Source organism: Trachemys scripta, chromosome 1 (assembly GCF_013100865.1).
Source record: "Trachemys scripta elegans isolate TJP31775 chromosome 1, CAS_Tse_1.0, whole genome shotgun sequence".
Classification (NCBI taxonomy): Eukaryota; Metazoa; Chordata; order Testudines; family Emydidae; genus Trachemys; species Trachemys scripta.
The window spans coordinates 25631840-25657081 of NC_048298.1; the positions used below are offsets into that span (position 1 = coordinate 25631840).

Consider the following 25242-nt stretch of genomic DNA (forward strand, 5'->3'; position numbering starts at 1 on the left):
GATTTAAGGAAAGAGAGAGGGAGGTTAAAGGAGCTTTTGCACAAATTAACACTGCAGAGTTTGGAGGGAATTAAACAGTCAGGGGTTGTGGAAACCTTAAAGAGTGAAAGTGTTAGAAGAAGAGAGTGCTTGATTTGATAATAAAACTCAGTTATGGCAGTACAGCTTGGTATAGTCACATTCGGTGGAACCCTGGTAGTCAAACAAATTATACAAGGGGGTCGGGTGGTGGCTACTACCACCACTGTTTTTGGCCCTAGAAGCCTTTTCAGCCATTCTGAAGGAAAATGGGCCCTTTCCCAAAGGAATGGTCTGTAAACAATCAATTATAAATGACTGCTGCAGGCCCAGAGACACTCTGATTTAAATCATTTGACTATGGACGATTTTTTGTCAAACACAGGTAGCTAGTGTTATTTGGCTTTGTTATTTAGCGTTTAACTCTTGGGGTACCTCACTGGTTTTATAAGGTTCAATATTATGTAAATAAAGACTAAAGTGGCTATGGCGGCCAGAACCTGGATAGTGGAAAGAGACCCTGATCCTTTTTCAGAAATCAAACAGCAACTATAAGAGTTGCGTGAGAAGAATGAAAAATTAAAAAGACAGTGCACCTTTGGAGCAACAGCAGGGGTGAGGTGCACAAGAGAAGAAATGTTAGGAACACTGAGCCTTAAGGTGGCCCTGAGTAAGCACACACTCACTTTGATAAGAATTCATGGGAACCCTGAAGCACAAAACCAAAGAGTTACACTTCATGTGAAAACTGACACCGCTAATATATTGTGATAGCAAATAAAGGTGGAAGTTAAACGACGGAAAGAACATGCATTTCCCCCCATGGAATATGCAGTGTATGCTGTAAAAGGGGTAAAAGTAACATAAGCAAATCATGCTAATTAATTAAGATCCTATAATGGCTACAAAAAGGAGCCATGTTAGTTTGTGTTTTCTTCTTCAGATGGCTGTGTGTTTTGGAAACAGAAATCAACCCAGCACCAAGAAAGATCAGCGAATATAAGAAATGGAGTTTAACCATTAATAATCTTATCCAAAAGTTATGATTAATTGTGATGTAAAGTACATGTTATTAAGGAACAAATATCTATTTGGTGATGTTTTGTAAATGGAAAAAAATAACAGTATTAAAACTAAGTAATTGTATAATAGATTGAAATGCCCGAGGTTGCAAACAAATACAACTAATGGCTTTGGGTAAAACTTATTAAGAAAATGTTGTGCTATACATAGATCAGTGGTTCTCAAACTTGTGTGACCCCTTTCACATAGCAAGCCGCTGAGTGCGACCCCCTCTTAAATATATAAAAAAGAGTTTTTAATTTATAACACCATTATATAAATGCTGGCTGGGGGCAATGCGGAGTTTGGGGTGGAGGCTGACAGCTCATGACCCCCTGAGGGGTCCCAACCCCCAGTTTGAGAACCCCTGATGTAGATAGCAAGATGAAGAAGTGAGGTTCTTACCCACGAAAGCTTATGCTCCCAATACTTCTGTTAGTCTCAAAGGTGCCACAGGATCCTCTGTTGCTTTTTACAGATTCAGACTAACACAGCTATCCCTCTGATACCTGATATAGATGATATTCTGATGCGTACTGCTGACAGGGAAAGCCATTTAAAAGCACTGTAAACCCTGTTTGCAGGTGGTTTCCTTTCTGGGACTAACCCTACAACCTGGCCAGCAAGCTCCAGACAAATAAAAAGTTAAGTGATTTTTGGAGCTGTCCGTCTGTACCTCAGAAACAGCGCTGCTATCCCCTGCTGGGCATGACAAGGTTTTGTCAAGACTTCATGTCTGACTACAAAGCAATCACTGCACCCTGTACTAGCTCCTGAAAAGGGAGGTGGGAACTGACACATCCCAGCAAACCCAAGCAGTGTAAAGAAGTTTTAAAAACAAACTCCAGTTCTTCACACCAGATCATACAAAACCTTTTGCATTGTTTGTAGCAACCAGGGAGACAACCATTTCAGCTGTGTTAACTCAGAACTATCATGACAGGAAAAACAACAATGTATTGCTTATGTTTACAACGTACTGAATTGAGTTGAAAATTAGGATACTGCCCTGTGAAAAACATGTTTTGACACATTTTAGATATCTGATAGAATTAGGAGACACAAAACTGTTCACTGTTCATACTCCCTTAAAGTATCTTTTTGTCTGGTAAAATCAAAGAAGGTACAGTGTCTAGTCCTAGATTGACACAGTGGTCCTTGCCACTGGAAGAGCACCAAATTGAAGTCTGTCCTATGACACAACCCTCACCTTTGCCTGCAGGACTGTTAATTGTGGTACTCCACATGAGTGTCCTGGAAAAGTGGCCCTCACCCCTATTACAACGTGCAGTGTGGCACAGCGACTGTTTATGGTAACACATAAAACAAGTTTATTAACTACAGAAAGATAGATTTTTAAGAGATTATAACTGATAGCAAACAGATCAAAGCAGATTACCTAGCAAATAAACAAACTAAGCCTAACATACTAGATAGATTGGACATGAATTAGCAATTTCTCACCCTGACTGATGACACAAGCAGTCCACGAAGTTCCCATACACAGGCTAGAAATCCCCCCAGTTCAGTCTTTATTCCTCAGGTGTTTCCAGGAGTTTTCTTGTGTGGGAAGTGAGGCCTGCCCAGTTAGGGGGGTTATGGGGCACAGCAGTTCCCACGGCTCCCAGACTACGCGCCGGGGGTACAACCCATCACATGCAGTACTTAATTTAAATTCTGAAGGGCTGCACCTTGAGGTTCTGACAATATATGTTGATGGGTCATCTGAAAAAGGGACCCCAGTCACAGAATTTGCAATTTGGGCTCCCTCGGTTTAGGCTGAACCTGTGCAGTGCAGATGCAGTACACGCTCAGCGCTGTATGTGGAATTGGCTGCTGGCACGGAGGCATTATCACTCTGTAAAAAGGAACAAGTACTGGCTGATGTAATATGCTCAGACTCTAAAAGGATCTGTAATGCCTTAATAACATTCCTCCCTTGGTGGAGTATGAATTTGTTTTGCAGTGCAGATCACAAGCCTTTACGCTATCAAGCCCTTTTGTGCTATGTATGAAAACAAGTAACTAAACTGGGTAATTCAGCAGTATATGTGGTTAAAGTAAAAGCTTATTCCAGACATGAGGAAGCGAGCAAGAAAAACAGCAGAGTCATGGAGCATTTAATCCCAGAAAAAAACATGTTTCCAGCATCATGATGGGAAGGCCCTTACTACGTAATACAAATCGCCAGTGCTGCAATTGATCTAGCACGAATAGAATCAGGACCTAAAAGCAAGGATCGATGGCTACATGCTACTCAGTTAAAACTGTTCAGGGGTTCCCACTAAGAGAGCATCAGAACTTGTGTTTTGTTTTTCAGGCTGTTGATAGTGTACAGAGACAGGTGTGATTGTGCATGGAGAACGTGACTCAATAAAATGCAGAAACAACAATCCCAATCTGAGTATATATTGAAATGACAGTTGAAAGTCCAATTCAGTTATGGTGTGAAATAAACAATGCTACTGGATATCACATATAATTCTGCAAGGACAAGCAAAAACAGGGTGATTGTGTAAGAACTGACAATCACAGCATCAATCCCTATTTAGGGATTGGTACCTTGAACTTTCCATATGTGTATACAAGGTATAATACATGTTTTGTGTTTCCTGTAAAATTTAATCAAACAAGGGCTTATTGATAAATACCCTTTTAAGAATCAGGGAAGGTAGAACTAAGGATGGCACAAACACCATCCATTGAAAAGAAATAAACCCAGAATGCCCCAAGATGGAGGCAGGATGCAGTGATGAATTGATATTAAGGCTCCTTAAAGAAGTGCTGTACAATGATGTTCATTTTATACATATAACCGTGTTTAATTTGATTTCACTGCATTTGCCAAAAGGAATATGCCCGCAACAGTTTGGCCAATTTTATGGCAAAATGATGAAGGATTATGGGAAAGATCTTGTTAATAAAAATGCAGAGGTAAAGGCACCTGAATCAATTCAAAGATGAAGCCAGTGGGGCCTAGCCGCCAGTGATGTACCAGGGTCGTTTGAAGCCAGAGCATCAATCTGAAACCAGGCAGACCCAGAGACCTGGTGGGAACACGACTGAGCATTCCAGCACAAGCTGGCTGCAGCTGTATTGAGCTCAAAGAATGAGCAAAGCAAAGAACTCATTAATTAAGAACTTTTTAATGTATATGCTATGCATATATACGTAGTTAATTTGCTTGCGGAAGTACAGCATAAAGTAGAAGAAATAGTTAACCAAACCAATGAATATCATCAAAACAGCGCAGTAGCCAGGCCCATAACATGGTCGGTGCATGGAGGGTAGGCACTGCACCAAACCAAGGCACCCTCACAGATCGAGAGAAAGGTAAATTTCCCACTTTTATCACCACAGGTATGACAGAGATCATACTGATTGGTGTAAAACAAAACGTCACAAAGGTCCAATACTATCATGTTAATTGTTGAAAAGACACACAGGTCCTTATGCCACTTATGCTATCCATCTCAGTAAACTGCAGAACACCAGGTCACTGAAACCATTGTTAAGAGTAATACCAGTAGGGGTACTGTTTCTCCTCCTCAAATACTGTTGCAAGATAATGACAGTATGGAAAGCTCCAGACTTGTCCTGTTGCTTGCACTTGAGGGACACCTAAAACAATCTCCAAACAGCACAGTACAGATACTGGGGAACTGGTGAAGTCAAAACTGCTTATGCTGGCAAAGATAAATGTTGTGGCTGGAAGTAACCACTTTTGATATGGACCCAAAAACTGTTATTTTCACTGGCCAAAATTCATTGCGGTGATAAATGGAAAGACCTTACTTCCCAAACCCATTGTTCATAATATAACTAGTTTACAGGAGTATGCTTTAAAAGCAGTATTCAAGTCTTGGCATTGTATTCCTCCTTTGAGCCTGGATTTTAAAAGCTTAATAGCCAAGAACAGGGAATTCAGGAGTTAACTAACTTCTCCTGATGGGAAGAAGCACACAAAGTGGGATTACACCCATGGTGAGGACTGTCATTCAAAGCTTTGTTAGTCCTCTATGTGATTGTGGTAATTGTAATTTTGATTTTGTATTTGATGTTGCAAAATCGTAGAAGAATGTTTGAAATGCTTAATGTAAAACCCATATAATATGTAGGGTTTTAAGGTGGAGAATGTAGAGATGGCTATGAAATTAAAAGAATTAACATTATTCTAAGCTTGGTTAAGAAAATAATGTCTGCTTTATGGTTTGTGGCTAGTAAGGAAAAGGCCCCAATCAGCAAGTAAAAGAAGGCCGTGAGAATAATAAGCAGTATTACTATTACTTGCAGTGTGGGAAAGATGTATGGTTAGAGCTGCAGCAACAAGACTAAGAAAATAATAAACGAGTAATGGCAATGGGGGATTCAATCATTAGAAGCTACACAGATAGCTGGATTTGTGATGACCAGGAGAACCACATGGTGACTTGCCTGACAGGTGCTAAGATGCGGATCTCTCAAGACATCTACAAAGATTTCTGTGTAGTGCTGGGGAGGAGCCAGTAGTCATGGTACATGTAGGTACAAATGACAAAGGGAAGATAGGAGAGAGATCCTGGAGGCCAAATTTAGACGGCTAGGTAAGAGATTAAGTCCAGGACCTCCATGGTAGCATTCTCTGAAATGCTTCTAGTTCCATCTGTAGGGCCAGTTAGACAGGCAGAACTGCAGAGTCTCAGTCCATGGATGAGACAATGGTGTACAGAGGAGGGGTTAAGATTTATTAGGAACTGAGGAACCTTTTGGGAAAGGTGGAGCCTAAGCAGTTGGAGTGCGGCCATAGCTTGGGGTGGAGTGGGGCTGCGGACAGGAGTAAGGGGGCTGATGGCTAGGGCCGCAGCTGGGGACAGGAGCGGAGCCGGAGCCGAAGCCACAGCCAGGCCGTGGTGGAGGCTGGCAGCCGGGCCCACAGCCAGGTGCAGCTCTGCTCCCGGCATTGCTCCCAGCTTCGGAAATGGAGCCAAGGCCAGCAACTGAGGCTGGGGCCTGGCGCGAAACTGTGCCGAGGCTGGGGACAGGGCTAGGCATGCGGCCAGAAGCCAGGAACATGGCCGGGGGCGGGACCGGAGCAGGACTGGGGGCGGAGAAGACCTCGGGGACGCTCCCTCCCGGCCCCCATGGGGGCTGACCCAAGCACCGCCGCATCCCCCCTCTGGAGGTTCCTCCATGCCCCCCTAGGGGACACGCAATACGCTTTGGGGACCTCTGCTATACAGGAAGGATGGGCTCCACCTAAACCAAAATGGAACTGGATTGCGGTCAAGTAAAATTAAAAAGGTCATAGAGCAGTTTTTAAACTAAGGGCTGGGGGAAAGCCAATGGGTGCAGAGTAGCACGTGGTTCTGACAGAGACATCCCTTAGGGGAGTATCTATTAATGGACTTTCTCTATATCCTAGTGAGGAGGAGAGGATGGCAGATGATAAAATATGGGTAGGATCTGACAAGAAATAGTCAAATGAAAAAGAGACCCATTCAATTACATAATGGCAGACAACTAGAAAGTGATTATTTTTTTAAGTGCTTATACACAAATGCTAGAAGTCTAAATACTAAGATGGGTAAACTTAAGTGCCTCAAATTAAATGAGGATATTGATATAATAGGCATCACAGAAACTTGGTGGAATGAGGATAATGAATGGGACACAATAATACCAGGGTACAAAATATATCAGAAGGCCAGAATAGGTCATACTGGTGGGGGAGTAGCAATGTATGTGAAGGAAAGGGTAGAGTCAAATGAAGAAAAAATGTTAAATGAACCAAACTGTGCCACAGAATCTCTATGGACATAATGCTATGCTTGAATAGTAAGAATAGAACAGTAGGACATACTACTGACCAGGATGGTGATAGTGACTGTGAAATGCTCTGGGAGATTAGAGAGGCTATAAAAAAAGAAAAGAAAATCAAATAATAAAGAGGGATTTCAACTATCCCCATATTGACTGGGTACATGTCACCTCAGGACAGGATGCAGAGATAAACTTTCTTGACACCTTAAATCAGGGGTTCTCAAACTTAATTGCACCGCGACCCCCTTCTGACAACAAAAATTACTACATGACATCAGGAGGGGGGACTGAAGCCTGAGCCCGCCCGAGCTCCACTGCCCTGGGTGGGGGGTCCAAAGCCCGAGCCCCACTCCCCAGGGGAGGGGGAACAAAGCAGAAGCCCAAGGGCTTCAGCCCCAAACAGGGAGCCTGTAACCTGAGTCCCGTCATCCCAGGCTGAAGCCCTTGGGCTTCGGCACCAGGTGGTGGGTCTCAGGCTTTGGCCTCAGGCCACAGCAAGTCTAAGCCAGCCCTGGTGACCCCATTAAAATGGGGTCACGACCCACTTTGGGGTCCCAACACACAGTCTGAGAACCGCTGCCTTAAATGACTGCTTCTTGGAGCAGCTAGTCTTGGAACCCACAAGAGGAGAGGCAATTCTTGATTTAGTCCTAAGTGGAGCACAGGATCTGTTCCAAGAGGTGAATATAGCTGAACCCCTTCGTAATAGTGACCAATAATAAAATTTTACCTCCCTGTGGAGAGCAGAGGGAAACACCAAAGCAGCCCAACATGGTAGCATTTAATTTCAGAAAGGGGAACTACACAAAAATGAGGAAGTTAGTTAAATAGAAATTAAAAGGTACAGCACCAAAAGTAAAATCCCTGCAAGCTGCATGGAAATTTTTTAAAGACACCACAATAGAGGCTCAATTTAAATGTATTAAAAAAACATAGTAAGAGGACCAAAAAAGTGCCATTTTAGCTGAACAAAGTAAAAGAAGCAGTTAGAGGCAAAAAGGCATCCTTTAAAACGTGGAAGTTAAATCCTAGTAAGGAAAATAGAAAGGAGCATAAACTCTGGCAAGTGAAGTGTAAAAATATAATTAGGAAGGCCAAAAAAGAATTTGAAGAACAACTAGCCAAAGACTCAAAAAGTAACAGCAATTATTTTTTAAGTACATCAAAAGCAGGAAGCCTACTAAAAAACCAGTGGGGTCACTGGACGATTGAGACATTAAAGGAGTACTCAAGGAAGATAAGGCCACTGTGGAGAAACTAAATGAATTCTTTGCACCAGTCTTCATGGCTGAGAATATGAGGGAGATTCCCAAACCTGAGTCATTCATGCTAGGGGACAAATGTGAGGAATTGTCCCAGATTGAGGTATCAGAGTAGGTTTTGGAACAAATTGATAAATTAAACAGTAATAAGTCACCAGGAACAGATGGTATTCACCCAAGAGTTATGAAGGAACTCAAAATGTGAAATTGCAGAACTACTAACTGTGGTATGCAATATATCATTTAAATCAGCTTCTGTACCATGACTGGAGGATAGCTAATCTGACACCTATTTTTAAAAAAGGCTCCAGAGGTGATCCCGGCAATTACAGGCCAGTAAGCCTAACTTCAGTACCAGGCAAACTGGTTGAAACTACAGTAAAGAACAGAATTATCAGACACATAGATGAACATGATTTGTGCGGGAAGAATCAACAGGTTTTTTGTAAAGGGAAATCATGCCTCACCAATCTACTAGAATTCTTTGAGGGGGTCAACAAGCATGTGGACAAGTGGGATCCAGTGGATATAGTGTCCTTAGATTTTCAGAAAGCCTTTGACAAGGTCCCTCACCAAAGGCTCTTAAGACACATAAGCTGTCCTGGGATAAGAGGGAAGGTCCTCTCATGGATCAGTAACTGGTTAAAAGAGAGGAAACAAAGGGTAGGAATAAATGGTCAGTTTTCAGAATGGAGAGAAGTAAATGGTGTCCACCAGGGACCTGTACTGGGAGCAGTGCTGTTCAACATATTCATAAATTATCTGGAAAAATGGGTAAACAGTGAGGTAACAAAATTTGCAGATGATACAAAACTACTCAACACAGTTAAGTCCAAAGCAGACTGCAAAGAGTTACAAAGGGACCTTACATAACTGGGTGACTGGGCAACAAAATGGCAGATGAAATTCAATGTTGATAAATGCAAAGTAATGCACACTGGAAAACATAATCCCAACTATACATATAAAATGATGAGGTCTAAATTAGCTGTTACCACTCAAGAAAGAGATTTTGGAGTCACTGTGGATAGTTATCTGAAAATATCCACTCAATGTACAGCGGCAGTCAAAAAAGCTAACAGAATGTTGGGAACCATTATGAAAGGGATAGATAAGAAGACAGAAAATATCATATTGCCTCTATATAAATCTATAGTGCGCCCACATCTTGAATACTGCGTGTAGATGTGGTCACCCCATCTCAAAAAAGATATATTGGAACTGGAAAAGGTACAGAAAAGAACAACAAAGATGATTGGGGTATGGAACAGCTTCCATATGAGGAGAGATTAATAAGACTAGGACTTTGCAGCTAGGAAAGAGAAGACTAAGGGGGGATAAGATAAAGGTCTATAAAATCATGACTGGTATGGAGAAAGTAAATAAGGAAGTGTTATTTACTCCTTCTCATAACACAATAACTAGGGGTACCAAATGAAATTAATAGGCAGCAGGTTTAAAACAAACAAAAGGAAGTATTTCTTCACACAACATACAGTCAACCTGTGGAACTCTTTACCAGACTGGAGCCAACCAATATGGGTCTAAGCACCCCTGGTTTAGCCCGGTTTGTAAGTATCTTGATCAAATGCTTTAAAATGTTTTGTTCCTGTTTGGTTGTAGTAAATTACTTATTATGTAGGCTTTTTAAGCATGTTTATGGCAATTATATAAGTACCATTTGGCCTCTGGCTTTAATAACATAATTTATGGTTAATTAATGTTTGGTGGTTTCCCATATGAATAATTTCAAATATTATTAAAAATTCCAAACCTCTAGCTCCTCTGATGCTTTCTGGCCAGTGACAGACAATTTGTAAGCATGTTTTCTCTTCTTCAGTCTAGCTGACAGTTGAAACAAAAGACCCCTTTAAACTCAATCCTTAAATGCAGCTCTTCTCCCCCAACCTTCTTCATAGCCGTCTACTGTGAATGACTTTCCAACCAGTGTGTGCTTCAACAGTGCCCTCTGATCTAATTGACTGGCTAGACTTATTCACAGCATTTAGATGTGAAGCAGTCCCAGTCTAGGGGGATCAGTTCTACCACAGTATTTGACATGCAGAAGGCAACAAACATTCTGGGCTTTCAATGCCTCTTCCATAACAAGCAGCTTGGGCCTTCCTTGAGTGGTAAAGAACACAAATGGCACTCGAGGGAGTCAGTTTACAGATTGGGGCCACAGCTGCAGGGGAGAGTGATTTAAATCATTGCTTTACATCACTTGATTTTTGTTAATCGATTTAAATCCGGTTGAGGCTTTGTAAACCTAAATTTGATCTGGGCTATTGGGACTTCAACTGACAATGAACCAAATTATAAATGCTGGGGTTTTAGGATTTTTTTTTTTTTTTAATTCCAATAATGCAAAGCTCTCGTCTGAATTTTACAAAACCATAAAAAATCGAAATATTGAAAATTAAGGCCTTGAGCCTGAAAACACAAAGTAATAAACTTTACTCATATGAACAGTGCCATTGACTTCAATGAGACTACTCCAGTGCTTAAAGTTAAATATGTGCATAATTATTTGTAACAGAGGCTACAGTTGTATTTTTTGGTACACAGAGGATATTTTTAAAAACAGGAGGCTAAAATTGGACTTCTAAGCCCACATTTAGATAAGTGTGAAATTTTCACAAGCATCCAAGTGATTCAGGTGCACAAGCCCCACTGACTGCTCATCCATCATAATTTGCCGTTTCTATGGTCTGGCTATTTATCAGTCTTGTATATGGGTTCATGTTATTTTCACAGTAAGGATGTTAATGAAGCCTGGGACTTGTATTTTTCAGCCTGAGCATTTTAAGCGTGAAAACTTCTTAGTGGAAAAAAAAAATCTATATAAAATCCAAAATTCTTATTTGAAAACTAATTCAAGTAACAAGTGCATACATCCAGTCTAGCACTGGGAAGAATGTAAAGACTTAACATGTAAATAAAAATTCTGATTTAAACTTAAATGGATTTAAATTAAAAAAATAAAAGTAAATCATTACTTTTATCTACCTTACACAGCTGGAGCAGTGTTTGAAGCCCAGTTTCCTGCCAGGATCAGCCATGACCATGAACAATACTAATTGATATAATCAGAATAATCAATTGGTAATGAGCAGCTTATTTAATAGAGAAGAACAAATCACAATGAAATGGTTCCTACAAAATGGCCACCAGAACACTCCTTTATAGGAGTGAGGGTTCTTTTTAGTTTTAACATCAATTAAAAAAAAAAAGTAACAAGCCAATTAACTATTAGAAAGGAGAATGAGTTAGAAAGAATTTTAACACAGCTGACTGTGCTGGGAAAGGAAGTGATGGCAGATTCCTTATCTACCCCTGCACTAAAAGTTCAGATCCACCAGGCATTGTGCATGGCCCCACTGAGGACAGCCCTGCCAGAAGTGGAAATCTTCAGAGGGGACTATCAAAGGAGAATGAGACAATCATTAGAAGTAAATGAATTCCTTTTTCCACTTTATATTACTTTTACAAACTGCCCAAAAGGATTAAAATGTCCTCAATAGTAAAGTTTCCTCTTCTGTACAGCACAGACAACTGAAATTAATTACTTAATTTCTAGGTAATTTTAAGGTTTTAATTCCTTCGTAACAAAAAGCTGGTCAATCTGTGCTAAACTGGTATTTCAGCCAACTTCATCACAATCCTTATGAAGAGAGCAATAACTGAAATGGCATTTTATGTGTGCATTAAACTCATCACCACAATGAATTAGTGCTGGATTTGGGACTAGAACCCAGCAGTCCCTATTGCTGCTTAACCACCAAACATCACCACTTTCCACCATGAATTTAATTATAAGGTCTTTTTTAAATTTTTTAATTAAATTTTTTTAAGCTCTGCCATTATAAGTGCTATTCTAAGACGGTGTTTTCCATAGCCTGCTGAAGAGAGCTTCTGAAAATATCTATTAGTATTAACTTAATTTTAGACAACTAGAAGATTATCCATTATTTTTTTCATAAATAATTAAAAGAATATGGTCAACTGAATGAGAAGAGAAACTAGCAAGGGACACAGGAGATACTGCAGCTTGACAACAGAATGATTCACCCACATTACCACAAATTTTAAAAAAGTAATTTACATTAGTTTAATTCTACTAACCTAATCAAAGACGAAAAGGCAATGGAATCAAGGGAATGACATATTACATTAAAAACATTTTTTGCCCTGTGCCACACCACACACAGGGCAAAAATTTGTTTTAAATGTACTGTGATACTTAACATGAAACAGCGCTATCCAGACAGAGGAAGGAAGCTGTACCCACCCTTGTGTCACACAACTAGCTTTTCTGCACTCAGTCTAAACACAAATGGTAAGATAATGGCAGGATACATGATCTCTGTGTTGAGTGCTCACTTATCCCATCCCTCAGTTTGACCCACATAAAGAGGGTTTGCTTGAACACTAAATAAGATGAAAACCAGATAACTGATATTTTCCAGAAAGTATTTTAACTCCTTTCAATGGTACCAGAAAGTGCATATTCCCTGACAGTTATTTCATATAAAACATCAACTGAAATGGATTGAACATTAGGATGTATTTGATACACTGCACATATTTAAGCAGTTCACTAGGGTTTCATAGATATTTTACTTAATATCCATAACTTTGTTGAGTACACCATTTAATATAAATGATACAGGGAAACGGTTTTTATTCTGCAACTTCCTGCTCTTCAAAGAATGGTGATTTCACATTTATCAGGACTCTTCTTTAACATGGTGTCCTCACTTAAATTGATATATTTCTTCAGTAATCATAAATGAACGTACAATTTCTCCTTTTGGATAGTACTATGCTTTAAATTAGTGTTGCATAAATACCGTTACCTTTTTTGGTGAAAAACTCCTTGGAATATTTCCCCAACATAGCGTATTTTCGAGGGATTTTTCCCAGCAGTTCAATGATCAATGCTATGTGATCTGCATTGGAGAACATTGCCAGCAAAACAGAAACATACAACAGTTTAATCAGTACATTGCATGCACACACTAACACTGGCCCGGTACAGACAGAAATAGATTGATCCTGGTCAAAAAATGTAAGAAAACTAATGTGTGTGTGGACAAAACACTTTTAATGGCTAATTTGGAAAGGCACTTCCAGCAAAACTTCTTCATCCAAAATCACTGAAGCGCAGCCTTTAAAGATAAGATTTTACCAATAAAGTGATTTAAAAGATGTCAGCGATTGTTTCCTTTAAATTAGTGCAACTAAAAAAAAGGAGGTCTTCAGAGCTTTTTGTTTTTAATTTGTTAATGTTTATATAGCAGGGATAGATTTTTGTTATATGACTTGAGAAAATGTTCCTTATTGGTATGCGTTACAACCAGCAACTGCTATTCCACTTCTGTCTGCATCACGGCGCCTTTCAAAAAGAAGAGGTACTACCTCTGCGATTGAAGAATTCCCGAGAATATTTTCCAGATAGAGCAAAGTGCCTTGGGATATTGCCTAGCAGCTCTATGATGTGTGCTATGTGGTCTATGAAGGAGAGAAAAAAAGGGCACAGGAGTGGGAAGGGCAGGGAAAGATGGGATAAAAAGAAGAGGAAAGAAACTGGAATTAGTAAAAAATCAGAAATAGTTTCAAATCAACAATGTTTGCAGCAAACCCATGCACAGGTTTCCAGGATCAGCAGAACTCTGGCATCATTAGTAGCATTTAGGAACAATGAATGATGCCCATGTTACCGCTGCAAGGGGCATTACAAGCACACAAGCATGGAAATGGACAGGTATATAGATGGAAGCAGGAGTTAATTCTGTTTTTTTTTTTTTAAATTAGTAACCAGCTACTTCAAACAATATATACACAAATGTAAATATCTATTCTAATAAACAGAAGATACATTAAAACTCAATTGTGTTGCTTTTTGTAACTAAAATGCTCTGTTATTTCTCAATCAGGTTTTCACACATATGCAAATCTTACAAGAAAGTAGTCTAATTCCTTCACGCTGCTGTTAAGCAAGATGAATGTGTCTGCTGAAGGGCGTTTGCCCACCTAATGCTACCGACGGGACTTAAAATTAAAAAGAAAAAATCTGAATTTACAATCTGATACCAAAACACAATGTTTATCAACAGTTTACTCAAGAAAACAGATAAACACTACTCTAAGCTGTTCAAACATCTCAGAAGATACATACCCTCATCCCTGGAATAGTCTTCACCAGAATGTGGTTCAAACAAATAATCTCCAGTTGCAAGCTCAAATGCCTAGGAAATAACAGACACATTTATAGGTATTTCAGAAATAATTATTTTAATCTTAGAATTCTGACAATGAAATGTCAAATGTTAAAACAGAGAGAATTACTTTCAAAGCAAGTGTTTCCAAAGGACGTATAACTAAACTTAAATCTCATAAAGGTTACTTACCTAGTAACAGCAGTTCCTTGAGTACAGTCTTGGGAGAAAGTGCATGTGCTCTTGGCAGGGCCGGCTCCAGGCACCAGCTCAGCAAGCAGGTGCTTGGGGTGGCCAACAGAAAGGGGCAGCACGTCCGACTCTTCGGCGCCAATTCGGCAGCGGGTCCCTCAGTCCCTCTCGGAGGGAAGGACCTGCTGCAAATTGCCGCAGAAGAATGAAGTGGCGCGGTAGAGCTGCCGCCGATGTGCCGCCGAACCTTGGGGCAGCAAAAACTCTGGAGCCGGCCCTGGCTCTTGGTGTCATGGTCAGAACTCTCTAGAGCAGGGGTTCTCAATCTTTGTCTTTCTGAGGCCCCCTATAAAAATTCCACAGCCCACCTCTGCCACAACAACAGTTTTTCTGTATATCCAGTAGATTAAAAGCCAAGGCCAGCGTTACAGGTTAGCAAGCAGGGCAATTGTCCAGGGCCCTCTGAAATCTGTCCGTGGCCCCCAGGGGGCTCCAGACCTCAGTTCCCTCTAAGCTGCGTGGCTGTGCTGCCACCTAGTAAGCCCCGCGCAGGGGCTCAGGGCTGCAGCGGGGAGAGGTGTTCTTCCCCACTGGCTCCAGCATGGACCTGCCTCAGCCAGGGGAGGAGCCTCTCCCTCAGCCCGGCCCAGCCCTGCTGGAGCTGCTGCGGCTGGGGAGAGGTACCTCTGCCCCAGCCCTGAGCTGCTGCAGCAAGAGAGGGCTGGGGGGAGCCATCTCTCCCCACCTCAGTCCTGGGGCAGCCTGCATCCCAAACCCCTTATCCCAGGCCCCACCTCAGAGCCCACACACCCCTGCGCCCCAACCCTCTGCTCCAGCCCTGAGCCCCCCCCGCAGCCCAAACCCCTCATCCCCAGTCTCACTCCAGAGCCTGCACCCCCAGCCAGAGCCCTCATCCCCCCCCACATCCCAACCCTCTGCCCCAGCCCTGAGCCCCTTCCCACACGCCGAACCCCTTGGCCCCACCCCCACCACATGAATTTCATTATGTGCACCAATATGAAGGTGATGTGTCACACATCACCTCCATATTGGTGCACATAACAAAATTAATTCCACACATGGACACAAAAAATTATCGGGAACACTGCCCCAGACCCCTGGTTGAGAACCGCTGCTCTAGAGAGAATGCTCCCTTGCAACACTGACGATTCATATCCAAGGCTTCAAAAGGAGCAGCAAGTCTTAACCCCAGTCCATTTTTTTGTACTTAATCAGAATCTATGCCTTAGATTGAAGAACTGGAGAAAACAGATAGGGAGTGTGGATTTATGCTATCAATCTATCTGGTAATTCCTGGAGTTTGAATTTACTAGGTAAGAATCTGTCATCTTTGAGTATCATCAACACAGAACCCTTCTGTTGGGAAGTTAATTAACAGCATCAACCCTTAAGGGGGGGTTAATTCTGAAGAAAACCAGTTAAATAAAGATTGCTGAGTGCTTGCCTTAATTGGACACAAGATTCTGAAGCCAAACCAAGACAGTAATGCTGTCAAAGTGTGTATCAAACTGCAATTAGCAGATTTATGCTTCTCAGAGACAATCACTTCTGAGACACACGGTTTCATCTGGAGGACCGTAGCTTTCCAAGATCCAGTGGCTGAAAGCTGAACTCAGTAAAGTTCAAACTGGAAATAAGATGCACATTTTGAACAATGATAGTAATTCACCACTTGAACAAATTATCCAGGGATGTGATAAATTCTTCATCACTTGGGATCTCTAAATCCAGTTGCATGTGTTTCTACAAATATGCTCTAGTTCAATTACAAGTTATTCATCTAGATACAGGAATCACTGAGTGAAATTCTATGTCTTATGCTACAAATGAAGGAGGTCAGACTAGAATCAGGGGTTCTCAAACTGGGGGTTGTGACCTCTCAGAGGGTTGCGAGGTTATTCCGTGGGTGTTGTGAGCTGTCAGCCTCCACCCCAAATCCCACTTTGCCTCCAGCATTCATCATAGTGTTAAATATAAAAAATGTGTTTTTAATTTATAAGGGCGGGGGGGTCGCACTCAGATGCTTGATGTGTGAGAGGAGTCACCAATACAAAAGTTTGAGAACTACTGGACTAGATGATCGTAATAGTCCCTCAAGGCCTTAAAATCTATGGATAAAGAACCCCCTCTTGAAGTCAGTGGCAAAATTCCTCATAATATCTACAAGGCCAAGATTTCATGCCATGAATCTATAATATAATGTATCCTAAAACTTTCAAGGCACAGAAACACCTGCAAGGGCATACATACATGTTTGTATACAAAGTTGGATCCATTTAGACAATCCCTGGGCAAAAACTGTGTCTCCCTCCTGAATTTATTCTGACAGTCTACAAGTTACCTATGCGATTTACAGAAAAATTTAATTCTTTCTAAGTAGGGAAACATTGTCAGCCACATCTTACTGATGGGAAAATGGAGGCAATAAAAAAATTAAACTGAATTGTACAAGATCAGTAAACTGAATTGCACAGTAGGTCAGTGATTCACTCATGTCCAGCAACATGCTGTATTCCAAGCCACAAAATTCAGAGGTTTCAGATCTGGATAAATAATCTGGCCCTGAGTTTGTGAAGGGAGATCCAGAAGAGCTGTAAAATGAACTGGAAGTTCCAAAGTTAAGGTAGGAACTCTGAGAACCAGAAATGGCAAGCTCAAGTTGGAGCTATATCACCTCAACTCTGCCATGCCTGATTGTCCTGAAGACTCTTGGTAACAGATATAAAGAGGCATACACGAATTCTTGACTCCAGCCTAAGAAGTCAACTGCTTGAATCCTCATCCTCAGGGAGGGAAACTGTGGGTATGTCATATTTTCCCTTATTGAAAGCAGGTCTATTTAAAGAGAACCCAAACTTCTGAATACTAAAATTACTTGAATGATCACTTGTGCTGAGCACTGTATCTCCAATTTAAGTTATCTTCCAAGACGTTGCTTTTTCTGGGTAGATGAAGGGCAAGAAGAGGGATACAGCAAGAGCCTGACAACTATTTGATATAGTTCTGAGAGCGAGATCCACTCTGTCAGTTCACTTTACTCCATGGTCGCGATGGTGTCTGCAAAATACTGTTCTGTCTCTAATTCACAGATTCAAAGGCCGGAATGTGATCATTGAGTCTCACCTCCTGTATAATACATGCCATACATTCAGAACTTCCCCAAAATAATTCATGGAATGTAAGATTTGAATATAGATGAATTACCTGTAACTCTAACCTATTTATAGGTCCTTGACTTCCACAGGCCTTGAACTGCATGGTGATCCATAGAGCCCTTCAAATCCACGGACCATTTTTGCAGATCGTGGATCAGATGCAGATACAAATTCTGTATCTGTACAGGGCTCTAGTGATCCAAATGAGCCCATACCAGAATAATTTGTCCCTTCCAGACATTTTTGTTCATCATGCCAGGGAAATAGTGATTTTCAAAGGCATAGTCACTAATGGCTGAAAATGGTCTCAAATGGTTCCAGTGTCTATTAAACTGGACTGCTACCCAGCCCTGCTGAAGGAACTCTAAGAAGTGAAACCACTGTGATTCACAGATTTGCGGATTTATACACAGACCCTGGAAAGTTCAAGATATAGAGCTCCCATCATATATGCAAATAAATCTCAGCAGCTCCAGAAGTTATGTGGTGGTAAAATCAAAGAGAATACCACTCTGGCACCATAGGGAAAATATAATGGGTTGAGACTCCTCCTTACTAGGATCCTTCAGAAAATCATTATCCAAATCAGATGAGAATGAGAAGCCATCAATGGCCACCTGGACCCGAGGAGATGTCTTCACTGATGCAATAGCTGGGGCCAGATTTCTTAAGAGAATGTGTGTGAAAGGTAGCTGGTCTTTGTGGATTTCAAAAGAATAATATCTTTTAAAAACTGATTCTCAGATAGAGTCCATATAGGAAGGGATTATGTGGTTTGCTAAAATTAATCTCTTGGAGCAGAATTAACCTGGGTGGGATTAAAAAACTGACTTGCAGAAACTCTATTATCAGAAGTGTGGGGACAGAGACCTAAGATATTGAAGCATCAGGCAGAGGGGTTCTGGACCTGGGAATACTCAGTATGAGCCTCAAGTCTCATCAGATCCATGGTACCTGTTCTACTTTAGTGCTGAGCAGAAACTTGATGACACCTCAGAACTGATTCAGCTTCTCCCTTTGTCTTCTTGTGTAGCTTTGACTCCATGCTTTGAACCGTGCAGGTTTCTATTTGTTTGTAGAGTATACTGACTGGATAACACAAAGTGAATGGCATTGACCAGGCCACACTGTGGTGCTGAGCCTAACACTAAAATACGTTTTTAAACATCCAACAAGAAACAACCAGAATAACAATTAAAAACAAGCTAACTATATTAGCAAGGAAAAAAGTGGCCACAAAAAGGAGGGTTCAAAGTTTTTGGTCTGTAGCAGTCAGAAGGCTCTGGAGTTGGGTCACACTTACTTCTCCTTATATAACTTCACATCCAAATGGTTGGTGTCCCAGAAACCATGTGCAGAGCCACAATAGCTCAGTGCCAAGACAGCATGCGCTCCCAAGTGTGGGGAACTGTGCTATCAATACTTAAAATAAGGCAATGTCTACTCTACAAGCTAGGGGGTAATTCCCCTACTTGCATACACATACTTACATTAATCTGAAACTGGTGGATCCATAGGGTTTGGCTATACTTGCTAGTTACAGCGCATTAAAGGAGCCCCGGGCGCACTATCTCACTACCCGTCCACACTGGCAAGGCACATAGAGCGCTCCGATTCCACCTCGGCAAGTAGAATAATGTTTGATACGCCCCTGCTGGAGCACCCCAGAGTCAGTGTGAACGAGGTGTTGCATTACATCGCTCTGATCAGCATCTGGAAAAATCCCATAATCCCCTTAAGTCAAGTGGCCACTCTTGTCATTGTTTTGGATATGCCCTTTGAAAACTCCGTTTGACAGCCGGCATGCTTATCTGCTCCGAGACAAAGCAACCATTACTGTGGAATGCTGGGGGGTGGGAGAGGGAGGTCTGCTGCTGTCTGAACTTACAAGACAGCATGCTGACACGCTGTCAGCCCCTAAAAACCCACTTTCTCTCCCGCCACATACACACAACACACTCCCTGTCACACTCCACTCCACCCCACCCCACCCATTTGAAAAGCACGTTGCGGCCACTTACATGCTGAAATAGCTACCACAATGCACTGCTATCTGTGGCCATTGCAAGAGGTGCTAATATGACCATGCTAGTGCACTGTCAGTGTGGACAGACTGCAGCGCTTTCCCTACTGCACTCTACGAAGGCTGGTTTAACTCAAAGCGCTCTTCATCTGCAAGTGTAGCCATGCCCATAGTCAGCACAGCCATGTTGTGCCTCCACTGCTTGTGCCCATGCTACTGTGGCTGCACAGCTATTTACACCTGTGCTAGCTTGAGGAGAGTTAGCACAAGTATATGTATACAAGCTGGGGAATCACACCCTTAGTTCATAGCGTAGAGAGAACCTGTGATAGGGCGTCTGCTCCACACTGGCCCATTAGGGGTTAATAGAGCCCTAGGGAGGCTGTGCAGGAGACAGCCAATTAATAGAGGGGTTGCAAGGAGCAGTCAATCAGGGTCAGGCTGGCCCATATAAGAAGGGCTGCAGAGCAGAGCAGCTTGGTTACTCCCTGGAGTTTGAGGAGGGAGGAAGGCTGGCTGCCTTACAGGCTGAAGGCAGCAAGCACCCTGGACAGAGCAGTGCTGCGGGCAGAGACCCGGGGAGCTAAAGGCAGCTCCTGGCAGGCTGCAGGGATCTGCAGGCTGAGGCCCTGAGGCAAGTGCAAAGAGAGTGCTGGGGCCACAGGGAAGTGGCCCAGGGAAATCTACTGAAGAGTCAGAGGGGACGCAGCAAGTAGCGGCCATCTACAGGGTCCCTGGGCCAGGACCCAGAGTAGTGGGCGGGCCTAGATTTCACACATTCCCACTCGCCAGTGAGGAAATAGCCAGACACTGGGCTGCATTTGCTACTGAGGGAAGTGGCTGGACAGTGGACTGCAATTCCCCTGGAAGGGGGGAGGACCGAGTGTGGCACAGCTGAGTGCTGTGTCCTGAAGAGGACGCCGCGGTCCTTGGAGCAGATGTGACGACAGGTGAGACACCACCAGGAGTCAGCATACTGACCTGTGGAGCCGATCTGCAAGATGATCAGCAGGGGGTGCTAGCGTGGTGAGTCCCACCCCATCACAGAGCCTAAGATTACATTGTTCTTTTAAAAAAGCGACAAAGAGTCCTGTGGCACCTTATAGACTAACAGACATATTGGAGCATAAGCTTTCGTGGGTGAATACCCACTTCGTCAGACACATGAATAATGTTTAAATCATGTTGTTCCTTGAAGTAAATATTGACCTTGAGTTTACCTTGATCGATGTTTATCTCTTGGATCAATACATCTTGATGTTCACTTTAGTAGAAATTAAAGTCTATTTATGTCTACTTAATGTCATTTTACACAAGTGAGCTGAAACACAGGAAAGTTCAGTGAGTTCCCAAAGGCTAGTTATCTTCACTGACTTTTTAGATGGAATTATCTGTTGGCAATTTCCCAAAGGTATCACAAGAGAAGTCAGTCTAGTTGTAAGGGTTTGAAGGAGCTAGCGGTTCTAGTAGCAGGACTTGCTTAGAGAAGGCATTCCATGTGTGGGGGGAGGCATGGAAGAAAGGGCAAAATGGCTTATGACAGAAGTGCACTATGACAGTTTGTTTCCTGTAAAACTCTCTCTACAAAGTCAGGCAATAAAAAGGACAAACACACAAAAGATATTTTGCCTTATCTCAGCTTGATAAGTAAGGCCTGATACACAAAACACAGGCAATCAGAGAGGAAACTAGGGTTCTATTATTCCCTACAGCCTACTCTCAAACCCACGCTAATGCCATGAGTGGTTGTTCATTAGGCATCTTTTTCTGTTCTGCTCTATTTTGGTTCTTATACTGTATCTACCATTATAATACCTTTGGAAGGTAATTTTCTTTAGTATATTTCAGCATGTGTACTGCATTCTTCAAAGCAAAGCAGCAGTTAGTTAATAAAAGCAATGAATACTGTCCATCCCTGCTGATGGAAAAATGTGCACATGGGTATTTTAATTTGTGAAAAGCATCTCTTACTGGAATCTAAATAGTGTCTTCACTTAATTGCTTTCTAAACTGTTTACTAAAATGTGCCTTGGTTCCGTGACATTAAGCTTGCAACTTCTTTCCTCCATTTCAAAATGCAAGGCAAGCTGCTTTCTCTGATCCTAGTATCCTTCTATATCTGCCCTCTTCCTACAGAACAATATTAACTCTGCTATTTTTATATTTGTTAAATATATTTTTTCCCCTTAGTGATGTTACTACCACTACCTGAGAAACCATGAGGGTCACACATTTATTTTCCAACCAGACTTGTAATTCTCCAGAGTTTTTAAGATGCTAATTCCTGTGCAGAGTAAGATGATTTGTTACACATCTTGGTATGTGCCTCTTACATGCACCAGCACAATGGTATCGTGTTCATACAGTGCCTTCGGAGACACATTCACTCTCTCTAAAACACTGGATAGGAAGAATATGAGAGGAGAACTACTACTGCAATCTGTTAGAGGAGAGAATGTGAGTAAATATATTCGGTCCCGAACCTGCATACACTTACACATGTTTAACTTTAGTAATGTGAGTAATCCCATTAATTTCAATGGGACTGCTTGCAGTAGAAAGTTAATCACCCGTATAAGTGTTTGCAGAATTGGTACCTTAGACTGTAATACCACTATTTATGTAATAGAATTCTCTCCTCATTTTAGAAGGGTGTCCACTCCACAAAAACACTCCCACTCCCCACCCAGGTTCTCTCTAGAGAAGCAAAAATCCAAGTACAAGTTTCCTCCTCTCTAATTCCTCCTGCCGTTCTATAGTTATGTTTTGCTTTCTATGCTTACTTTCAAAAGTTGTCGTTTATAAATGCAATGGTGCTGTTTTTCTTGAGTGATCCAAATCTCCCTGAAAGCCATTTTACTGAGTGCCAAAATAGATCCACACAAACATAACAGAAAAAGATCCTCCTATGACCGGGCTCCCCTGGCACTTTAACCATCTGGATTCAAAGTGCAACAACACAAGTTAGACAGGGTGTTATCATTTCAGACACTTGCCCTTGCTCCAATCCAAGGAGCATAAACAAAGACAAGGAGAAAGAAGTTGCCAGCGGCTCAAATGGAGGTCCCATATGAGCCACCAAAACAGTATTAAAAACCCACAAAGGAACCGTCTCTTTAACCAGTGGGTGGAGTTGAGTGACTCCTTTCAAGAACCTCATTTCCACTGAGTTTGAAAACACTGACTTCCCACGGATAGGTGGATGAAATGCCAAAATCACTGCCAGGTGGACTTGCAATGAACTAAGTGCAAGACTAGAAGACTGAAGGTGTAACAGGTACTCCAAGATGTCCTGGATACAAGCCAGTGTTGGCTGAACTCCCCGGGCTAATAACCATACTGAGAGCAGCTTCTAGTTGGCCGAGTAGGGCACCCTGGTTGAGGGCTTCCAACTATTAAGCAAGAGCTGCCGGATCGCCACCAAACATCGTTCCTTTTCCTCATCTAATCATGCAGCACCCACAAAGAGATGCAGAGAGATGAGTGTTGGATGCAAAACTTGACTGTAATGCTGAGTCAGGAGGTCAGGATGAAGAGGCAGGAATATCGGAGGCTGAAACGATAATATGAGGAGGTTGGAGAATCAGCATTGTTTTGGCCACGCTGGAGCAATAAGAATGAGCTTGGGATGGTCCAATTTCAGCTTGAAAATGACCTGTGGGATGTCCGGAATTAGAGGAAAGGCACATAGGAGTGCCAATTCCCAGCTCAGGTGAAAAGCATTGGTCAAGGAGTCCAGATTGAGGCGACTTCAGGAACAGAATAGATGTCATTTCTTGTTTGGCACAAGAGAAAACAAGTTGATCGTCAGGATACCCCACAGACAGACTGCAGGATGATGGGCTTCAGAGACAGCTTGTGAATCAACGAGAAATTCCTGCTGAGGTTATTCACCAATTGATTCTGGAACCCAGGTAAGTGATCAGCCATGGGGGATGTTTTGCCAGATGAAAAATGCCAGACACTGATTGCCTCCTGACAAAGCATTTTGAAATGTGCTCCCCTCACCTGTTCACGTAATACATCATGGTGGTATTGCCAGAGAGTATGAGAAATGCTGCACCCTTGATATGAACCTGACAGGTCTGACAGGCATTGTAGATGGGATGAAGCTCTAGAACATTAATATACAGAGAAGCTTCTCACTCTGACCACAGATCTTGAACTTTCAATGAGTCCAAATGTGCTCCCCAAACTATTAAGGAGGCATCGGGTGATTACAGTCCTGGTCAATGGTGGCCAAGTGAGAGGAACACCCTGGCACACCGTGTCAAGAATTGTCCACCACTGTAGAAACCCAGGATTGGTGGGAGGAGTCAGATCAGAGTACCCAAGGGATAGCGATTTGGACGATAGATCAACTTCAGCGACATCTGAAGAGGACACAGGTGCAGCCTGGCATATTGGACTACCTGGGTAAATATGGTCATACGGCCTAGCAACCTCAGGCATACTTGACCTGTGGTTGAGGGTTGAGACTGCAGCTTAAGACATACATGGTAGATCACCTGGAACTGCTCGGTCAGTAGAAATGCTCCTGACCTTGTCGAGTCTATCTGGGCCCCAATGAACTTGATTCTTCGAGTTGGAAGCAATACTGCCTTTCTGCTGTTTAGGATCAGACCTAGATGATTGAGTAGGCATAGCGTGAAGTGAACATAAGAGAGGACTTCTTTGCTGGACTTGCCCCTCAGTAACCAATCATTCAGATACAGGAAGGTATGAATTCCCTTCTTCCTGAGATATGCTGTTACCACAATCACACACTTGATGAAAAGCAGAGAAACGGAAGAGATGCTGAAAGGCAGCATGATGTACTGGTAGGGCAGCCTGCCACGATGAATCTGAGAAACTTCCTGTGGCTCAGTGGAAATGAGTGTCCTGCAGGTCCAGGGCTGAAAACCACTCATTGTGATTCAAGGCCAGGAGGCTAGTTATTACAGTGACCATACGGAATCTCATATATCTGATGTATTTGTTGAGATCACGGAGGTTGATGATAGTTTTCATCCCTCCCTTGGACTTGGGGACCAGGAAATACTGGGAGTAGAACCCCTGCCCTCAATGTTGCAGGGGGACCACTTCTGTGCCCCCTAAAACCAGTAAATAATGAACCTGCTCAAGGAGCAGTATCTCATAAGAGGGGGTCCCTGAAAAGGGACTGGGTAGGGAGGTGAAGAAGAGGGATGGAGAGGAACTTTATGGCATAACCTGATCTGAAGGTGCTTAGGACCCAGTTGACCATTGTAACCGAGTCCCAAACACTATGAAAAGCAGGCCAGCCTGTCCCTGCATGGAGGGCGGGGAGGGAACGGGACAGAGAGGGAGAGGTTACCACTGGATCACTGTCCTTGACACAAGCCAGAATGGGCACTTGTTAGATGCTGCAGAGGGGGAGGGGGCAACTGGTTAACCAACAACCAGGCAGCCTTCTTCTTTGGGATCTATGACTCTTTCTGGAGTAGACCCGCTGCAGCAACATTACAAGC

General features: G+C 42.4%; 1 protein-coding gene across 10 annotated transcripts in view; it reads right to left on the reverse strand.

The window, feature by feature from the left end:
• The window catches only part of SRPK2 (SRSF protein kinase 2), a 280377-nt gene that overhangs the window by 6773 nt on the left and 248362 nt on the right, over positions 1-25242 (reverse strand). For 7 of the 10 annotated variants that reach the window (XM_034766274.1, XM_034766305.1, XM_034766342.1 and 4 more), the window contains 3 exons: positions 14323-14392; positions 13563-13655; positions 13001-13093 (listed from right to left, as the gene is read on the reverse strand). In XM_034766274.1, the coding sequence (XP_034622165.1) occupies positions 13001-13093; positions 13563-13655; positions 14323-14392 (256 nt within the window). The remainder of the gene's footprint in view (positions 1-13000; positions 13094-13562; positions 13656-14322; positions 14393-25242) is intronic. The other 3 variants (XM_034766324.1, XM_034766348.1, XM_034766332.1) reach the window with 2 other exon arrangements.